This window comes from Sebastes fasciatus, chromosome 5 (genome assembly GCF_043250625.1).
Source record: "Sebastes fasciatus isolate fSebFas1 chromosome 5, fSebFas1.pri, whole genome shotgun sequence".
In the NCBI taxonomy this organism is placed as follows: Eukaryota; Metazoa; Chordata; class Actinopteri; order Perciformes; family Sebastidae; genus Sebastes; species Sebastes fasciatus.
The window spans coordinates 37,468,390-37,486,674 of NC_133799.1; the positions used below are offsets into that span (position 1 = coordinate 37,468,390).

At 40.1% G+C, this 18,285-nt stretch overlaps 2 protein-coding genes across 3 annotated transcripts in view; one reads left to right on the plus strand and one right to left on the minus strand.

Annotated features, from left to right (window-relative positions):
* szt2 (SZT2 subunit of KICSTOR complex) overlaps positions 1–1,203 on the minus strand; it is a 151,860-nt gene extending 150,657 nt beyond the window's left edge. The window contains exon 1 of the mRNA XM_074636837.1: positions 1,062–1,203. The gene's annotated coding sequence lies outside the window, so the exon portion shown is untranslated. The remainder of the gene's footprint in view (positions 1–1,061) is intronic.
* On the plus strand, positions 253–17,947 carry tprg1 (tumor protein p63 regulated 1). Of its 2 annotated transcripts, none has more exons than XM_074636947.1 (6): positions 253–1,416; positions 1,694–2,126; positions 3,944–4,035; positions 11,230–11,406; positions 15,187–15,340; positions 16,976–17,947. In XM_074636947.1, exons 2-6 carry the CDS (start codon positions 1,698–1,700, stop codon positions 17,168–17,170), a joined length of 1,047 nt encoding a protein of 348 aa, XP_074493048.1. In that variant the 5' UTR covers positions 253–1,416; positions 1,694–1,697; the 3' UTR covers positions 17,171–17,947. The 2 variants fall into 2 exon arrangements, with proteins under 2 accessions (XP_074493048.1, XP_074493047.1); XM_074636946.1 differs by having other exon boundaries at positions 258–1,416; positions 1,681–2,126.
* Positions 17,948–18,285: the final 338 nt, after the last annotated feature.

Genomic DNA, 18,285 nt, shown 5'->3' on the forward strand with positions numbered 1-18,285 from the left:
GGCTTTTGTTTTGGAATTACAGTCATTGTACTTCCGTGACTCTTGTTTTGAAGCGGCATGTGATCAAGGCCTACGGAAGGAGGCTAGGACACGGGCGGAGACGGGCTTGAGGTGCAGGGTTTAACACATGCGCAGTGTAACTGTAGCTGTGGTCGTGCGTTGCGATTGGTTCAATTTCGGCGAGCGAAGATCAGATTTTACTGCGCATGTGTGGTACCCCACAGATATGACGCGTTGATGAAGCGTGACTTAACCTCCTTCAGTAGGCCTTGCATGTGATCCGGAAGTGTCCCTGCTTCTCCTTTCTCTGGGTGATATCATGGGTGATATCATGGGTGTTTTAACATTATAGATGCTCTACAGTAGGTCAGCGATTCTCAACCAGGGTTCTTGAGGGAATTCCAGGGAGCCCCCAGAATAATGCGAAATGGTTTATTTGCACTGTTTAATTCACTGTATAAGTGAGGCCAATGGGAATAAGAGTCATAGGAGTGACTAATCTGATCATAGGTTTCACTTCCTCCACGGTTATCTCCTAAACTGTAGTTGACAACAATAGATTTCCATCTATTTAATATCTATACATACATATACATATACACATACACACACACACACATATATATATGTGTGTGTGTGTATATATATATATACACACACACACACACACATCAACATTCTATTCTAGTCACATGAAATATAGACCAGACATTAGTATTAACTCAATAAAACTGCACAAATAAAGAAATCGTAAAAAGTGATGTGCAATAAAGTGGAATGCCACAGAAAAAAAGTATTGAACACAGCTGAATAGCTAACTGAATTGTATTTAATAGTTAGTTATATTGATTCGCTTTCCAACATATGTTGACATGAACAATATAAGTAAATCTACAAATCCAAATATCCAAAAATGCAACCACTCTTGCTTAGTTTAAGAAAGATTGTCACAAACATGCGTGTGCAACCAAAGTAAAAGAGCAAACATCTTTTTTTTCTTTTAAATTATTTTGTTAATACAGAACACTTGGAAATGTCAATGTCATTAGAGTCATGCATACAAGGAAATACGGCCGGGGGGGCTCCAAAACTCCAATTTCGACCAGGGCACCAAAAGGGCTGGAGCGCCCCTGCAGACCAGCAGCGCACCTAATGTACATCCAGGTGCAGCAGCAGCAGCAGCAGGTGCTCAGGTTGGTCCTGTGAATCCCATCAGAGCAGTGAGAGGCCTCAGTGCTGATCTGATCTGATCTGATCTGAGGTGCAGCTCTCCTGCTCGGCCCCGCTGCTGCTGCTGCCGTGCACGCCCATTCAATGTCTTGTTAGGAACAAGGAAGTTGTGCACCTGTCCTGCCTCTCTATCTACAGTTGGACCAGCGACACTTTCAACAACTTCTGCGACATCCACAATCAGTGGTAAGTAAATCCTCTTTATTACTTTCACTTTGACATGTTGACTCAAAGACATTTAGGGAGTAAATCTGTGTGGAGCGACTTCAGTTTAGATACTGAGGAAGTAGTCTAATTACCTGTATGATACTGAGGAAGTAGTCTAATGTTACCTGAGGGAGAGATTGACCTGTCAAAGTGAAGAGTGAAAATATGCGGAAAGAAGCTGTCTTAAGTGGACCGTCTTTCACTTGATAAACATCTACATATACGTGTTGTTAATGTTGAGAGAGGTGTTGTCAAGACCCATGATGGCAGACGCAGCTGAGGAGGAAAGAGCGCTGCCAGGTGAGGATCAGCAGCTCAACTCTCCTCCCGGAGGTACGGAGCACACTCAGCCTGCTGCCCCCACAGAGGACACGGAGGAGCAGCCAGGTGAGGACCAGCAGCAGCAGCAGCAGCTCAGCTCTCTTCCCGGTGGTACGGAGGACGCTCAGCCTGCTGCCCCCATAGAAGAGCAGCAGCAGCAGCCTGCTGCGCCGCCAGGTGAGGAGCAGCAGCAGCAGCAGCAGCTCAGCTCTCCTCCCGGTGGTACGAAGGACGCTCAGCCTGCTGCCCCCACAGAGGGCACGGAGGAGCGGGCAGCGGAGGTCGGAGCGGCCCGCCCCCAGCGCAGTGCCATCTCTGTGGAGTCATCTCTGGACCAGTTTAAGATCAGGAAGTTCTTCGTTTTGAGGGTAAAGACTCTAACATTTTCCACCTTTGTGCTGTCATTAAATGCTGGTGAAACTAAACAATACTGTAGGTAGGTAGGTACAATCAGAGTTGTTCTTAGGTTAAATGTTACCAGAACACGTTTGAGCTTTATACTTCTGCTCCACCACATTTCAGAGGCACTTCCTCTCAAATTTAGTTGACAGCTGTTGTTACTAATACATATATTTTATTGATTTATTTTTGAAGGAACCATGTGCAACATCATAAAAACTTAGCATAGTTTAGCATTTGAGGTATCATACCAGAGTTAGCTTAAGTTTTCATCTGCAGTCTCTTGCAATTAAAACACACACACACACACACACACACACACACACACACAGTGTGACAGAACAGCCCCTAAAACAGTTAGATCGCTACTTTGCTGGTTGAGATATTTGATACATTGGTGTATATTAAAGTTAACTGTATGTAAAACTGCTCCACCTCGACCAGAACTAGCATGTAAGGCACAAAATAGTACATTTAGAATAGAGGGCTTAAATATAAACATAAGTAATTATATAATAGTAATGGAATTATGTAAATTTGTTGAAGACAGTATTTCAGATGGGAAAACAGAATTGAAACAGGATGGAGTATGTACAGTATATGCATGATGAGAAGTCATGTATTTATAAACAGGAATGTAGTGAGAAATAATGAGAAGTACTAAACATATATATTTATATATACAGATGTCTAAACAGGAATGTAGTATGTACAGAGAAGTAGTACATATGTAAAAATATATACACAGAGGTGTAACAGTTTGTAAAACAGTACGTAAAGTATATAAAGGTAAAGTGACAATGTTAAAGTGACAAGTGATGAGCTCAGGAGGTCAAGAGGTCATCAGTCTTATGGCCTGCTGGATGAAGCTGTCCCTGAGCCTGGTTGTGCGCTACCAGACGGCAGCAGGCAGAACAGTTTGTTGCTGGGGCAGTTGGGGTCTGTAATAATCCTGTTGGCCTTCTTCCTACACCGCTGGGTGTAGAGGTCCTCCATGGATGGCAGCTCCGTCCTGGTGATGTGCTGTGCAGTTTTCACCACCCTCTGTAGAGCCCTACGGTTGAGGGCGGTGCAACTGCCATACCAGGCGGTGATGCAGCCGGTCAGGATACTCTCGATGGTGCACCTGTAGAAGTTGCAGAGTATCCTGGAGTCCATGTTGAACCTCTGCAGCCTGCGGAGGAAGAAGAGCCGCTGTCTTTCAGTCTCGGTGATGGGCTGTTCTGCATAATATTTACTTTTAGGTTTAATACTTTGAATATGTATTTGCTGATAACACATCTGCACTCACTTAATAACACATCTGCACTCACTTAATGCAGTAAGACTGTCAGGAGCCCTCAGTATGAACTCCTAAACTAAATAAACTAAACTAACCTCCTGAAAGAATAGGACGTGGAAGGATAGAATCCCATGTTATAGAAGTGAGAGTTTGAGTGTGGATTGAGTGTGGAAAACAGAAATGCTCGTAGCTGACACATTGGATGTGTAGTGTATTATGTACTGAATCTTTCTCTTCTGTCTCTCAAATATGTGAGTAGCTCAGATTCATACACAGAAGCTGCACGCTCAGCTTTCTTCATTTGCAGTCATTTTCATATGCAGAGGCTTCGTGTTTTTGTTTATTGTCATTTTGTTTGACAAACAGATGTGCTGACATTTTGTTGGAGTACCAGTCCCAGCTGTGCATCTGCCTCAAAGATTACCCCTTAAGCTTTCTGTCACACATTGTGATTGTCACAAAGGAAAATTAGAAAGTGACACCCGTGCATTTCTGTCTCCTCAGCCTGGCACTCTGAATCAGGCCATCAAAGACGTCGAAGCTCTGGTGGATGAAGAAGTAGATGGCAGCGTTCACAGCGTTTGGCTGTTGGCAGAGTGAGTTTTTGGCATTTTTGCTTTAAAAAATGTGTACACAATTAACCAATTATCAAATTTATTAACCGTTTATTTTATTTTGATCAACTAATCATTTCAGCTAAATTTGTCATATACTTTAAATATTTAAATAACTTTAAAGGGTAACTGTGGTATTTTTCAACCTATTTTCTAATGTTTTGTGTCTTAGTGACTAATGGGGACAACACTATTTGTAATTGGTCCAGTAGAGAGAACGGTGCAGCCGCCAACCACTAAACAGGTTGTAATGTATTCACTTGGGACAACCTGGTAATTTTACGTCCACTAAATGTGTTTGTTTTTGCCACTGACAGGCTCAGATTGTTATTATACTGTAAGTGTCTGACAACATTATGGAAAAAACCCTACAAAGAAATTAAACCTTTTTTTACCTTTCGCTTGATCAGGTCTGTTTGTTATTGTGTGTCTCGCTCGGAGAAGTCTCGTCCTGAAAACTCGCATCGCCTCCACACTGTTGAAATCATCTAAACATTCAGCCATGACATTGAAAATCTTTTAGATAACACTAAGCTATGCTTCCAGTAGTCCGACACAACAGACTCTGACAACACTGGTGTCCCGTGGCACTCCTATTTCCAACTTTCACTCACGTTTCCACGGTTGTCTTACGGCAACAAGTCACATGACTCAGTAACAAACAGGAAGCGAAAGGTAAGTAAAAGGTTTAATTTCTCTGAGGGTCCTTTCCATAATGTTGTCAGACACTTATACTAACAATCTGAGCCTGTCAGTGGCAAAAACAAGCACTTTTAGTGGACGTAAACTGACGGTATCAGGTTGCCCCAAATGGTACATTACAGCCTGTTTTGCGACTGGCGGCTGCAGCGTTCTCCCTCAATACTGGACCACTTTCAAAAAGTGTTGTTAGTCACTAAGACACAAAAACATGGGAAAATAGGGTCCAGGTTGAAAAATACTGAAGTTGTCCTTTAAATACTTTTAATATCATCCTTATCCGCTCAAAACGACATTATAATGTGTTATAAACCATCCATCCATCCCATCTATCTATCCATCCATCCATTATCTGTAACCACTTATCCTAGTCAGGGTCGGGTGGGGGGGGGCTTTAGCCAATCGCAGCTGTGTTATAAATCATTATTTATTATTTATAAACTGCTTATGATTACTAAATAGAGGGGGTGGTACAATAAAGTGTTTTTGTAAAACCGTCAGAGAAATTCTACAACCCACAAACAAACCTGGGATACTTCAGCTTAAATTAAAGGTACAGTGTGTAGTCTTTGGTGGCATCTAGTGGTTACTCCAGCAATTTAACATTGTACTTAGGGATGTTAATAATTAACCGTTTATGTGGCCTAGCCCTCCCATCCCGGACACCATCTCTTCCAGACTCTGCCATCTGGCAGGAGGTTAAGGTCCATCAGGACCAAAACCTCACGCCACAAAAACAGTTTTTTCCATGGCAGTGGGGCTCTCCAACAGCCCCTCTGCCCCCCTGTGACTCTCTCTCTCTCTCTCACACACACACTACTTCCCCTCTCTCTGTCTCTCTCTCTCTTCTCTCTCTCTCTCTCTCTCTCTCTCTCTCTCTATCTATCTCTCTCTCTCTCTCTCTCTCTCTGGTACCTGATTGTTTGCACACCTGATGAGGTGTGCAAACAATGTTTATATTATGTTTAGTTCCGTTTATAGCTTATATTGTATATTGTATATTGGTAGAATTTCAATTTCTTTTATTCTTCTTTTATTCTAACTTTTTTTTAATTATTCTATTGTTATTTTTACTGCTCATTTGCACCAACGAACCAAAGCAAATTCCTAGTGTATACCTGATACACCTGGCAATAAACAAGATTCTGATTTAACCGTTAACCGACATTAAGCATTTTAACCGATTAACGCTTTTGGTTAAACGATTAAAAGAAATATTGATAATTAATTAAAAAGCTGAGAAAAACTCAGAGGAGATGAGCCGCTTTAAGGAGAAAAGCTGGTCCACCTGAAGAGAGACTGAGCCGGCATTGCAAGATACAGGAAGTTGGCTCCGGTCTATGGCTCGCTTGAGCGGAGCGAGTTGTAGCCTCGTAGCATTTATCCACCGACAAATAAACTGTACACACAGGGCGCCTGGGTTAGCTCAGTTGGTAGAGCGGGCGTCCATGTATTAAGGCTTGGTCCTGACCGCGGCGGCCCGGGTTCGAATCCGGCCTGTGGCCCTTTCTGCATCCACTCTCTCTCTCCCCCCTTTCAAGACTCTATCCACTGTCCTGTCATAAAAATGGAAAATGCCCCCAAAAAAATAACTTTAAAAAAAATAAAAATAAACTGTACACACACTGTCTGCTACACCTATGTTCACAGATATAACGCCACCGACAAACCCACACTCCCCGCCGCCACACACACACGGTCTGTCAGACACTCACAAAAGTTATGCCGCAATGACAGAGCGGCGGCGAGCACAAAGCTACCAGCAGAGCTACAGATGCTAACGTAGTGTGTAGTGCTGTCTGTGACAAGTAAACTGAATCTCATATGTAAAATTGGTGGAGTGACCCTTTAAGGTTAAGATATCCAGACACTGAGACTTCTTAAAACTTTAGCTAAAAAAGTCAAATCTGGCTCTCCTTAACTGGAGTTGCAAAGTTTTCACCTGACAGTAATGATGTGTCTGTAAATGCACAGTTTACAGTATCATGTGTTGCTCATCCATAATCCATCATTAACATATGTGCTGTACAACCTGCTGCCCGTAGGGAGAGAGTGGTTCCCTGTCTTAACATACTACAGTACAGGCCCATATTGCCTCAGCATGATCAGATAGAGACGTCCTCATTAATTAGGCCTAATATCAATGTTTTATCTCACAAAGCAGAGGCAGTGACCGAAGTGCCTCGAACACGGAGCAAAATGACGTGACTGCAAGACATTTACCAAGTGCACTCGCAGATGTCAGATTGTATCACTCCAGCACAAGCTTTCAGGAAACATTGAAACGGCTGGCCATGTGAGAATTAATAATACATCCCATTTATGCAGCTCTGTCCACCACACGTTAACGTTTGTCCTACATTTAGCCCGCAGTTACCGTCGCTGCAGAAGCCGCTGTAGGATTTTCTTGCAACACAGAGAGTGCATTCTATGGTAATTCGGTGACACTGCTGCAGAATTTCCCCGAGGGAGGCCGGTGACTAATGTCAGAACAGCATGAGAAATTCCTCAAATTTGGCTTTGCTGTGGATTGTCGCCAGCTTTAGAAAGAACAAGATGATCTCAATTCATCTGCTTTTATTACCTTGGCTGGTCCTCTTTTGTTTTTATTATTTGTTCTGAATTATTTATTTCCCCTTTGTTTATGCATTTTCTGAGATTGTGTTTATCGTACTTACAACGTAACGGTACGTATTTATTTCTGTAAAAAGACCAAAATAGGGTTTCTTCCAAATAGTGTGAAATATTTTTCAGTAACAGCTGATTATTAAAGATGCCTAATACGAGATTGGGAGCATTTCTATTAGGGCTGGGACGATACACCTATCTTCCAATTTGATACTATCACGATACTTGGGTGCCGATTCGATTTTTTAGTATTGCGATTTTACAAGTGTTGCAATTCAATATTACGATTTATTGTGATTTTTGTTACATTTTTTAACACTAGACCATGGGAAAAAGTTAAATCATACACTTCTAGGGACTTTTATTTTGAAAAATATCTAAATCAATACAGCAAAAATGTTTGATTTTCAGCATGAATGTAGTCAGAGATGTCCTGTAGTCAAATATATCAGGGTCATTGTCAGGCATTATTTTTTATTTTTTTTCCGGAAACCCAAAATTCAAAGAATAAAGACAAATTTACACAAATTGATATAGGACATGTAATGTTTTATTCTTCTGGTGAATATAATTCATCAATCTTATTTCTATATATGTATTTTGTATATACAGTTCCATTTGTTGACATTTTATTTTGAAAACCAGATTTAGTCACATGTGTATACTTCGTCAAATCCATCTCTAGCTCTCCCGTCAGCTCCGTTCTCTTAATACATCCATGGTCAGCTGCAACGGGGCCGCCTGAATGCATTTAACATAACTGTCAGTATATTGGTGCTCTACTGTTGTAGCGTCGGCTGATTTGACCACGGAGATGAGAGTGATGGCTAGCTTGACCGCACGTTACTGCTAAGGATGTGACGGTGAGGAAGTTTTCCCACCGGTTAATAAACTTGTGACAACACCGGTGTTACCAATTACACCGGAAATTTCACAAGAAAAGATGACGGTCAATATGCTTAGTGCTCTTACTTTGATCTTTACCGTCGCGTGGCGGTGTGTCTAGCCTCTCCAGTCCAGCTTTTACTGCGGGGCCGCAGGGGTCTAACGTTACCTGGCACCGTTACCTGTGCACACCAGCTGTGATCGCTCCATCCTCCGCACGGCGATTGCTTCATTAACATTATGGTTCCCTCACAGTATTGGGTTTAAATCTGAAATATTGCCGAATAGGCGCGTTTGCTTTTCGCTTTGACACCAAATCCTTTGCCATCTCCCGGTCTGTCAACTCTCTCTCGTCAACGTGTGTGGGAAATATGACACATGCTGCAATCACTGTGAGTTTATAGCGTCTGTCGTCCGACTATCTATTGACAACACGGCGCTGATACGCCAAAATGAACTAAATGGCTTTAATTTCTGTAAAAAAAAAGCGAAACGACGGTGGGGCGGTGGGCACGTAATGTAATCAGTGTGCCCAACTACCGTGTAACACCGGTAACACCGACTAACGCGACATGCCTAGTCATCACAATACGATAACGTCTCCTGTCCGTGACAGAGTTAGCATGCAGCTTTAGCCGTGATGTCTAGCTCTGCCTTTCCTGCAGTGTGTGAAACCCAAAGTGTTTCCATCCTTTACTGGATGTGTAGCGTTTACCACTTTGGATTTAACATGTGAGGGTGCAGGTCGTATCCACGCCGACCCTCCGCTGCTTTCTACTTTTTCATTTTGGCTCGCTGTGGCGGACTGTGGTTTGTTTTGGTGGACGGATACGGAGCGAATATGACGTCACGTTACTCAGATTACAACAATAAAAGCGGTAACTGCCTTGTACCTCCGCATAGATTCAAATGAAGCAAATATATCAATTCTGGCATTAAAACATCAAATTAAATCACATTGAAATAGTAAAAAAACAAAAACAATAGGTGAATCGATTTTCTTTTTCCCACCCCTAATTTCTATTGCCTCCACACGGCTCGGTGGCCTGCAGCTAACGGTGCTAACAGCGCTAACGATGCTAACAGCACTAACCATGAAGACAACGGCAACCCTGCTGACAGAGCTAACAGTGTTAACCTGAGGGGGGAACCGGAGGGTGGGTGATTTGCTTCTGCAACGGCGCCGTCGGTCGGGACTGCGTTGTTAGCCGTAACTGCTGTATGAGTGCAGTGCAGTGTGGCGGCCGTGAGCTAGCTAGTGGGGCATGCTCACATGCACTGACATGCACTGACATGCACTAAAAGCACGCATGGCCGATCTGGCTATGTCAACAAAGCACGGAGAAGCTCTGATTACAACACACACAGACAGGGAGAGCGACTTCATTCTCTGCTCAGGTAGACATTACTCCTCTATGTCTTTACATAGACAATAGTTGTTTGCTGCTTTATTAATACTCTGAATATCGTATAGAGAACCTTTGCAAGAGAAGATAAAAGGTAACTGGAGATACTTATTGAAAATACTGGAAGATGATGTAGTTCATTGAAACGAATACTTTGGAATATTAAGTTTGGGGAAAACGCTTAATTACTCTCTTGCTGAGAGTTAGATGAGAAGATTGACTCCACTGTCATGCCTGTATGCTAAATATGAATCTACAGTAGAGCCAGTTAGCTCAGTCCAGCACATCCCAGTGTGTTGTGTTAAGCCACGTGCCCGCAGCTTGTCAGACTACCCACAGTCTGATCTTGCATCTCTGTAACACCTCTGTACCGTCCTCAACGCTGTGCCCAGTCAACTCATTTCATTAGCACAGTCAAAGCTCTTCACCCACACCTTTCCCATGATGCCTTGGCTGTTCAGTCTTTTTTTTGTCTAGGGCTTCCAGCAGCAATCGGGTGCTTCATTTGGAGTTGGCCACATTGACACGGCTCAGCGGGCCGTAGAAAGAGAATCAACGGCACTGTGAATTAGTTGTGTGCACAGCAGTGTGGGTGAAATGATGCTTTTTGTAACTTCAACTAATAAGACAGACAGTTTTAACACACTTTGAGGGCAGAAGAGAAAGCAGACTTTAGTTTGTTGCTTTGAAGGTGTTTCTGTTAAGATATAAGATTTTCTTTCTTTTTTTTGTTAGTAAAAACTTCACAACTTCACTCTCTATAGCAGTGGTTCCAAACATAGGGGTTGGGACCCCCCCCAAGGAGTCAAATGTGACAAATCTGAGGTCGTTAGATCAGCGGCTTCTAGTCTTTTTGTCTTGTGCATCTATGTCTTTGCAAGAAAGCAAGTAAGCATGTTTCTCAAAATGTTGAACTATTCATTTAATCCGCCTGTGACCCCTCTGATTTATTCAGACCCCACAATTTATACCTCGACCTCGGGACTTCTAAAAAAAGTTGACCCGATGACATCAAAGCCCCGTTATGCTCGCGGAGGGTTAAAATCTCGGACAAATAAGGTGGGGCGAGGCCGTTAATGGCTTTAAAAACAAACATCAAGAGCTTAAAATCAATTCTAAAGCCAACTGGAAGCCAACGGAGTGAGTAAAGTACGGGGGTGATGTGTTCACGTATGGAAGTGTTAGTTAAAAAACGAGCGGCAGCATTTTGCACAAGTTGGAGGCACGCGAGGGAAGACTGGTTGAGACCAACATACAGGGCATTACAATAATCAAGTCTCCAGCTAATAAAGGCTTGAATTAATTAAGTTAAAGGGATCAGACATGTAGGAAAGTATCTTTTTCAAAGATGCTCTTGACTTTCCAGTCATCCTCTGCTCACCTTCCCAGAAATGTCCTTTATTGTGAATTCAACTATTCACATTGTTTAAAATAAAGTAACTTTGGTTTTAAGAATTGAGCGAGCCAAACAAATCAGTTTGTTTGGAAATTAAAATATAGATAGCAAGAAATGTTTTTTCCCTGCAGGTCTAACACTCTCTTTCTCTGGTTGTTCCAGGGTGGACCACTGGAACAATGAAAAAGAGCGTCTCGCTTTCATCACAGACAACTCTCTCCTGGTCTTCAAGTACGACTTCATCATGTTCAACTGTGAGCAGGTCCAGAGGATCCCACTGAACATTATCGACCGCATCTCCCATGGCAAATTCATCTTCCCAAAGCACACCCTGCTTCAGTAAGCCCTCATTAGCCCTTGATTAGTCCTTCTTATACCTTCTATCCATAAAACCTGTAGCTTTATCCTCAGAAGGTCTTGTACTTTGTGGTGGGAAATGATACTCGGGAATCTTATGACACTTTAACTTAATAGAGACACATTCGTTGGCATTTGAACAGTGTGCAAAGCAGCATTGTGTTAGAGAGAAAGCCTTGGATCTCGGGTGTCCTGTCTCATTTTTAGTAATGTTCAGTAAGTCTACTTAATCCCAGGGGTAAGGAGGATCCTAAAGTGTGCGATTTCATTTCATGAATGGAAAGTTACATTGGCTGGATTATTTGGAAGAGCCAAATTGGTACAGTAAGATAAAGTGACAGTTGAATGATTTCTTTTCCTCCCTGTCTTCCCTATCTATCGTGGACAGAGCTGATAGTGTTGCGTTATATATTTGAGAGATAACCTTTTTCTCCCCCTCTACCATGACTTTGTCTATGGAGCCTCCATACAAAAAGGTGATGTACTGTACGTCTCCGCGTGACTGCTGGTGGCTGCGCAGCCATCGGCCACGATACCGATAGTTTGTAAAACATCATATCAGATCACCGGAGTGCCGCAACTCTAGCAAAACTCTCGGGATTTTATTCCCACATTGGGAATATGTCTGCGACAGTGAAATCGCTTGAAAAGTCGTTTGGTGTAAGGTCAGCATTAGAGATATAGATCACATTTGATTGACAAGCAGTAAATAGAGAATTGTAAGGATCTTCACAGCATGTGGATCAACACCAACATCATTTCAAGGACGGGATGCGACGAGGTCTGTTTGCTCTCAGTCCTCTGAGGTTTCATTAGACTGAGGAAAGATATGGCCCCGGGGCATCTTCATTAAAGCCTACGGTATATACTTTAATATGATGAACACACCTCTAAGACTGGTAAACATGAGAGATAGCCCTCACATTAAGTATTTGGCCTGAGGACAGATTAGGGCCAGTTTTCCATTATTTTTCTTACATTGTTACCATGGAACCAACAGATCTGGTAGTCCCCTTCTGGGGAAATAATGTGAACTGATGTTGAAGCAAAAATCGTGGTCCATGAAGTTGTGGCAGACGGTGGCTATACATTTTTATTTGTGCAACCAATTACTGTAAAGTACTTAAAGGCAGAGAGCAGTAAGAAACAGAGAAATTGAACAAAAGTGGGTTTTTCACTGCAAAATAGTTTGTAGTAGCTTTATTTTATGGCTTTTTAGACAGACTATTTAGCCCCCAAAAGTCATTGGCATAGATCATAGACCATACCTAAAAAAAGCTAAATCCTAGGGTAAAAAGCTGTATGTATTGTGTTTTGGCCATTCTAACTAGTTTGTTAAAGGGGAACACCAGCTTAATTAAGAATTCCAATATGTTATACCTATGACCTAGTGAAGTTCAATCAAATAGAACATCTCTCCCTATTCATTGTCTATGGAGCAGTTCCACATTTTATACCCTCACACATCACCCATTTGAGTTTTAGCACTCTAGTTGTTGGATTTGGGAGTTGTTTATGTTTACTAATATTTTTAGGACTGTTTTAAAACATAGGAATAACATGTATGAATTTTGAAAATGGGCGTAGTTCCCCTTTAAAGAAAACACACTTTGATTATTAAAGGTCTCATATTGTAAAAAGTGAGATTTTCATGTCTTTTATATTATAAAGCAGCTTTAAGTGCTTTATAAATACTGTTAAACTATGAAAACGCTCAATATACGGAGAAATACACACAGCCAGTATTCAGAAATTGTGCGTTTGAAACAAGCCGTTTGTGATGTCACAAATATACAATATTTAGACCATTACACGGTTTTAAACGTAAACATTCTAAATGTGTCCCATTTTTTTCCTGTTGCAGTGTATGTGAATGACATCAGCTGATGGGAAGAAACATGGGCCCAAACTGTTGCCTAGCAACGCAATTCCGTTGCAATTCCATTGAAATGCACTAAAACGGAGTGTTTCAGACAGAGGGTAAATACAGGTATATTCAGGCAGACAGTATGAGGAAAATAAAAGTATTTTTGAACATTACAGCATGTAAACATGTTCTATTAGAAACACAAAATACAAGTATGAACCTGAAAATGAGCATGATATGGGACCTTTAAGTTCATAATTAATTTATTAAGTAAGGGATTAAGTGTATTCCTGTGTCTCTATCCATCTACAATTAATATTGAAATAGACCTAATTAATTAATTTACAATTTAATACATTCAAATATGTAATTTAAAGGTAGAAATGACAAAAGTGTGATTTCCACTGGAGTCAAAATGAGAGATTGTAGTACTCTGTTTTGCTGTGCAGCTTACCTTTTAGCAGGCCTAGTTTAGCTGCTCTTTTGTCCTCCCAACATGAATCCATTTAGCTACTGTCTCATTTAGTTAATATGCGATAATAAACTCAAATACCAAAACATCCGCTTCTCAAAATGTATAGTTTTCTATTACAGAATACGGATGAAGCTAGGAAAAAGCTTGAGCTAAGACTAGCCATGACTGTCTCCCCAGGGCTTTACCGAATGCCATTTTATTTACATTCAAAACGCTTTTCGAATGGAGCTTTGAATGTCTGTTGTCATATTTTATGATGTTATCACCCTAAAAATCCTCTAACAAAATTTTCCATTTGAATAGAGTGAGTTATTGGATTACATGAGTTAGTCTTTTTTTAAGATTTTTTGCCTTTAGTTAACAGTGACAGTGATAGTGAAAGGGGGAGAGAGAGAGGGAATGACATGCAGCAAAGGGCCGCGGGTCAGATTCTAACCCCGGTCGATGGACTCAGCCTTGGTACATGGGGCTCCCACTGTTCCAGGTGAGCACCCTGTGTTAGTCTTTTTTTATTCAATCAAATTTACTGAATCACCTCGTTTTGTCAACATAAACCCATGTAGGTAGGACTAGGCACCACAGCGCTCGCTGTCACTGTGTTTGTGTGTTTTAGAGAGAGTGACAGAGAGAGGGAGAGAAGGTGGACTATTGCATGCAATGTTTCTGTAAGTTATTAATAACTTACATCGGGTTCATACTCAGCGCCCATGTTAACCAATTGAGCTTCTCACACAGGATGCGTGGAGCTCTGCGGCCAGCTTGTGATCTTCAGCGATAGTTTCTGCGTCTGATCTAGTTTCTCTGCGTGCCGCAAGCGATAGCCTAGTGTCACTGCTGTTTGTGATTGTGTTTTTTAAATTATGTACTTATTCCACATATTTATCGGTTTTGTCTAAACAGACAAATCTCCCTTTAAGGTACATTTTGAACAGATACAAAATTTGTGATTATTAATTTGCGATTAATCGTGATTGACTATTTTAATAGATTGACAGCCCTATTCATAATATAATATTAGCGTTGCCTAATCTTTATATGCAACAGTGCAGAAATACCAGGTTCAAACTAAATGAATAGACAAGCAAAAAAAAGACAACACAAACTGCAGTATGGTTTTTAGCACCGTTTAGCATTACTTCTACATGATGCCTGTGATAAAAGCTATAGGCAAAAACAATTCTATGCCATATAATTGTCACTTCTAAATGACAGCCTATGAGTTGTAGCTATTCTGGATGTGGCCAGAGGCAAAGAAAGCGTTTATATTCACTGTTTATTGCATAATTCTCAATGGAAAACAATACAATGACTTGTTTGCAGAAAGCAGTGAGTAGTGTTATTGATCTGGTGACTCTGAATTTGTCACAGTGAGAGAGAGACACTTTGACGTTTGTGTTCCTCTGTGTCTCTGTGTGTTTAGGAGAGGGGGGGAGGGGGTGCGAGTGTTCTGGGACCGGCTGAGAGAGCCCTCCTTTACCTCCAGGTGGAACCCCTTCGCCGTCGACTTCCCTTTCAACACCTTCACCGACCACCCTGTGAGGAACATCAGTGACACATTCGCTGCTCTCTGCGACGTAAGTTCATCAATCAGTGATAACAGTATGGCAGTGTTTAAAGGCTCAGTTCATCTGAATCACTCACAAAATACAGATTTCCTCACTTAACACTAGTGGTGTCGAGCCATGCAAATAGTTGTGGCTGTATTTGCTAACGTCTTGAGATATCTGAGATATCTGCCATAAGCCCCATATCTAATGAAGGTGAAAGGACATTCAGTAACACTTCATAATAACCATAAATGCTCATAAACGGTAAATTGGTATTTAATTAAACTGTGTTAATAGTTATTTTACTGTTAACAAACAAGGAAATGATAATTAATAATGTTTACTAATTATTAGTAATGCTATAATTTCTGTTATTTTATCATTGGTTTGTGTCATATGAAATAATTAGTTTCTAAATTCTACATTGTATCATAGCTGATTAGAGCCAATATCAATTACATTCTGATTACATTAGTAAACTATTTATTAAGAGTTAATTATAGCACACATTATAGCATTTTATATACTATATTAAGTATTTGTTAGTGATTACCAAATGATTTGTAAACCTTTAAGACATTGTTTGTAGAACATCTATAAACATTAAATAGATAGATGGACCAGAAACCAATTATTAACCATTGACAAACTATTAAATATCTATCTAAATAATGTTTCTAGATGCTTTACAACGTATTTATTAAACATTTAACAAGGTATTATAATCATCAGTTGCTACTTTATAATAGACATCCAAATTATGTTTATAAACGGTTTACAAACACTTTTTCAAATGGTTAATAACAAAAGTTATTAACCATTAAAAGTGTTACAAATAACTATCCATGTAATGTTTATACATGTTTTTCAAACAATTTCTTAAAGATTTACAAATAATTTCATAATCATTAACAAATACTTACATATATACTATATAAAATTAATTTATAAATAATGGTTATTATAAATATATATATATATATATATATATATTTATACTATATATATATGTATATATATATATATATATGTGTATATATATATATATATATGTACTGTTTGTATATATATTCCTTTACAGCCTAACGTTAGCTTCTTACTTGTGGAGATTGCATTCACGTTTCAAAAATCATAAAAGTGGTGTTCATTTGTGGAGATTATCTTTTTGAACAAAACGTGTAAGTATCATAAACGTACGTTTGCCACAGAGATTATTTTCTGCAATAATCCCAAATCCAATGGAAAAATCCCACTGGCTCTTGTCGAGGGAAACAGAGCGATGCTAACTTCCTGGTTGGCCTACAAAATGAAATGATCCCTGTACCACTGTATTCCTCTTGCATGCTCAGATCATCAGTTCTGTGCCTGTGTGCTCTCCAATGTTGACTTGTAGACTGAGTAGCACTCAAATTAGTTTTGTGCTCTCAAAAAATGTTTTCCTGTTGATATACTTCCATAAATTACTTTGAAACAAGTTTAATGATTTATTGCAAACGGTGCTTGACTCGATTACTTATCTTGTGTATGACAAAAAAGATTGAATCCCTCTAAAATAGGATGTTGTGACCTCATGCTGCCGAGGCGAGAAGTCAAAGAGCTGTAAACGGGAAATAAATGAGTTTTTCTGATATATGTCTGATCCTCCCACCCTCTTGTCCACAGATCCAAAAGTTCCGTGAGGAGCTCAAGGATGCAGCGCAGAAAGCCCACGCCAAGAAGCCATTTCCTGGGAAGGCCAATGGCGTCCTGGTCCTGAATCACGATATACTCATCGAGACTTACGTGGGCCTTATGTCTTTCCTCGGGAACCAGAACAAACTGGGATACTGCATGGCTCGAGGAACCATCGGCTTCTAACTCTTTTATGTAATAGTTCTGCGGTTGTTCAAATCGTTTGTTAAGATTTCCAAGTCTTGAATTCATGTTTGTTTACAGAGTTCATTCAAATTCTACATGGATTGACCAAAGGTGATTCCATATCTCCCCCTCTGCTTGTTACCAGTGTGTGGTGTCTGAGCACTCAGAAATATCCACATTTCATCACCGCTCTTCACTTGTCTTGGGAGAATGTCACAGACAAGAAAATATTGGCTTACGTAGTTTGTTCTCTTTTCCTTTGGGGGTGGTATAAAATATGCAGATTCCTATGCTCTGTTTTTCTTTAGTGAATTATCATACCCTAACCATGTCCATACTAAATATGAATATATGCTGAGAGATAAACCTAGTGGTGAGCCTTGTCCTGTTGTTGAACAACTGTGGTAGTCTGGTTTTCACCAAAAGTTCCAAGTTGCAAGTTAGCTATGCAATTACAGTACCCTGACACTAATGAGTTATGATACAAAACAAAAATGACAGTGCAGATATTTTTTTTGGAATGAATTACAGACCAATCACAATTTTTTTATTAATATTTGTATTACTTTTAAAATGAAATGGTATCTTTTTGCCCAGCTAAATTTAGGTAATCGGTCAACTTTGAAGTTCAGTGGACGCTCCTTAAGGCAACATGCCAGTGTTTTCAGTGTAATGTGTGAAACCAATCATTAAAAATTACGCTATTAGATTATAATTATTTATACTTGCTGTAGTATCACCATTATTTCAATAAATCCATAACTAATATTATTATACTAATATTTATTGTTACCATTATTTATTTATATACTCCTATTTGCCTGTTATTTTGATTGCTCTTATTAGTGATATTGATAAGGTGCCTGAAAATGAACATAATAGTTAGTGGTAGCCTATAGATTGAAATCTCGGAGGAACACATTTCACACACATTTGTACATTGTATTATATTATATTATATTTTATAGGGACCTCTTTACAAGTACAGTATTAACCTTAACCAAGGAAAATAAGCCAAAGCCATACTTTACAAACGTGACTTTTAACAATTTCTAATGATAAATGAGTTATTTTCTATCATGTAGTAATTCAGTTTGTGTCAGCCTACGGTAAAC

Excerpts from the sequence above, each read along its gene's own strand:
- tprg1 (XM_074636947.1), top strand. The coding sequence starts at position 1,698 with ATGATGGCAGACGCAGCTGAGGAGGAAAGAGCGCTGCCAGGTGAGGAT. Across the intron at positions 4,036-11,229 it reads AGCGTTTGGCTGTTGGCAGA|GGTGGACCACTGGAACAATG; the intron begins GTGAGTTTTTGG and ends TGGTTGTTCCAG. Across the intron at positions 15,341-16,975 it reads CATTCGCTGCTCTCTGCGAC|ATCCAAAAGTTCCGTGAGGA; the intron begins GTAAGTTCATCA and ends TCTTGTCCACAG.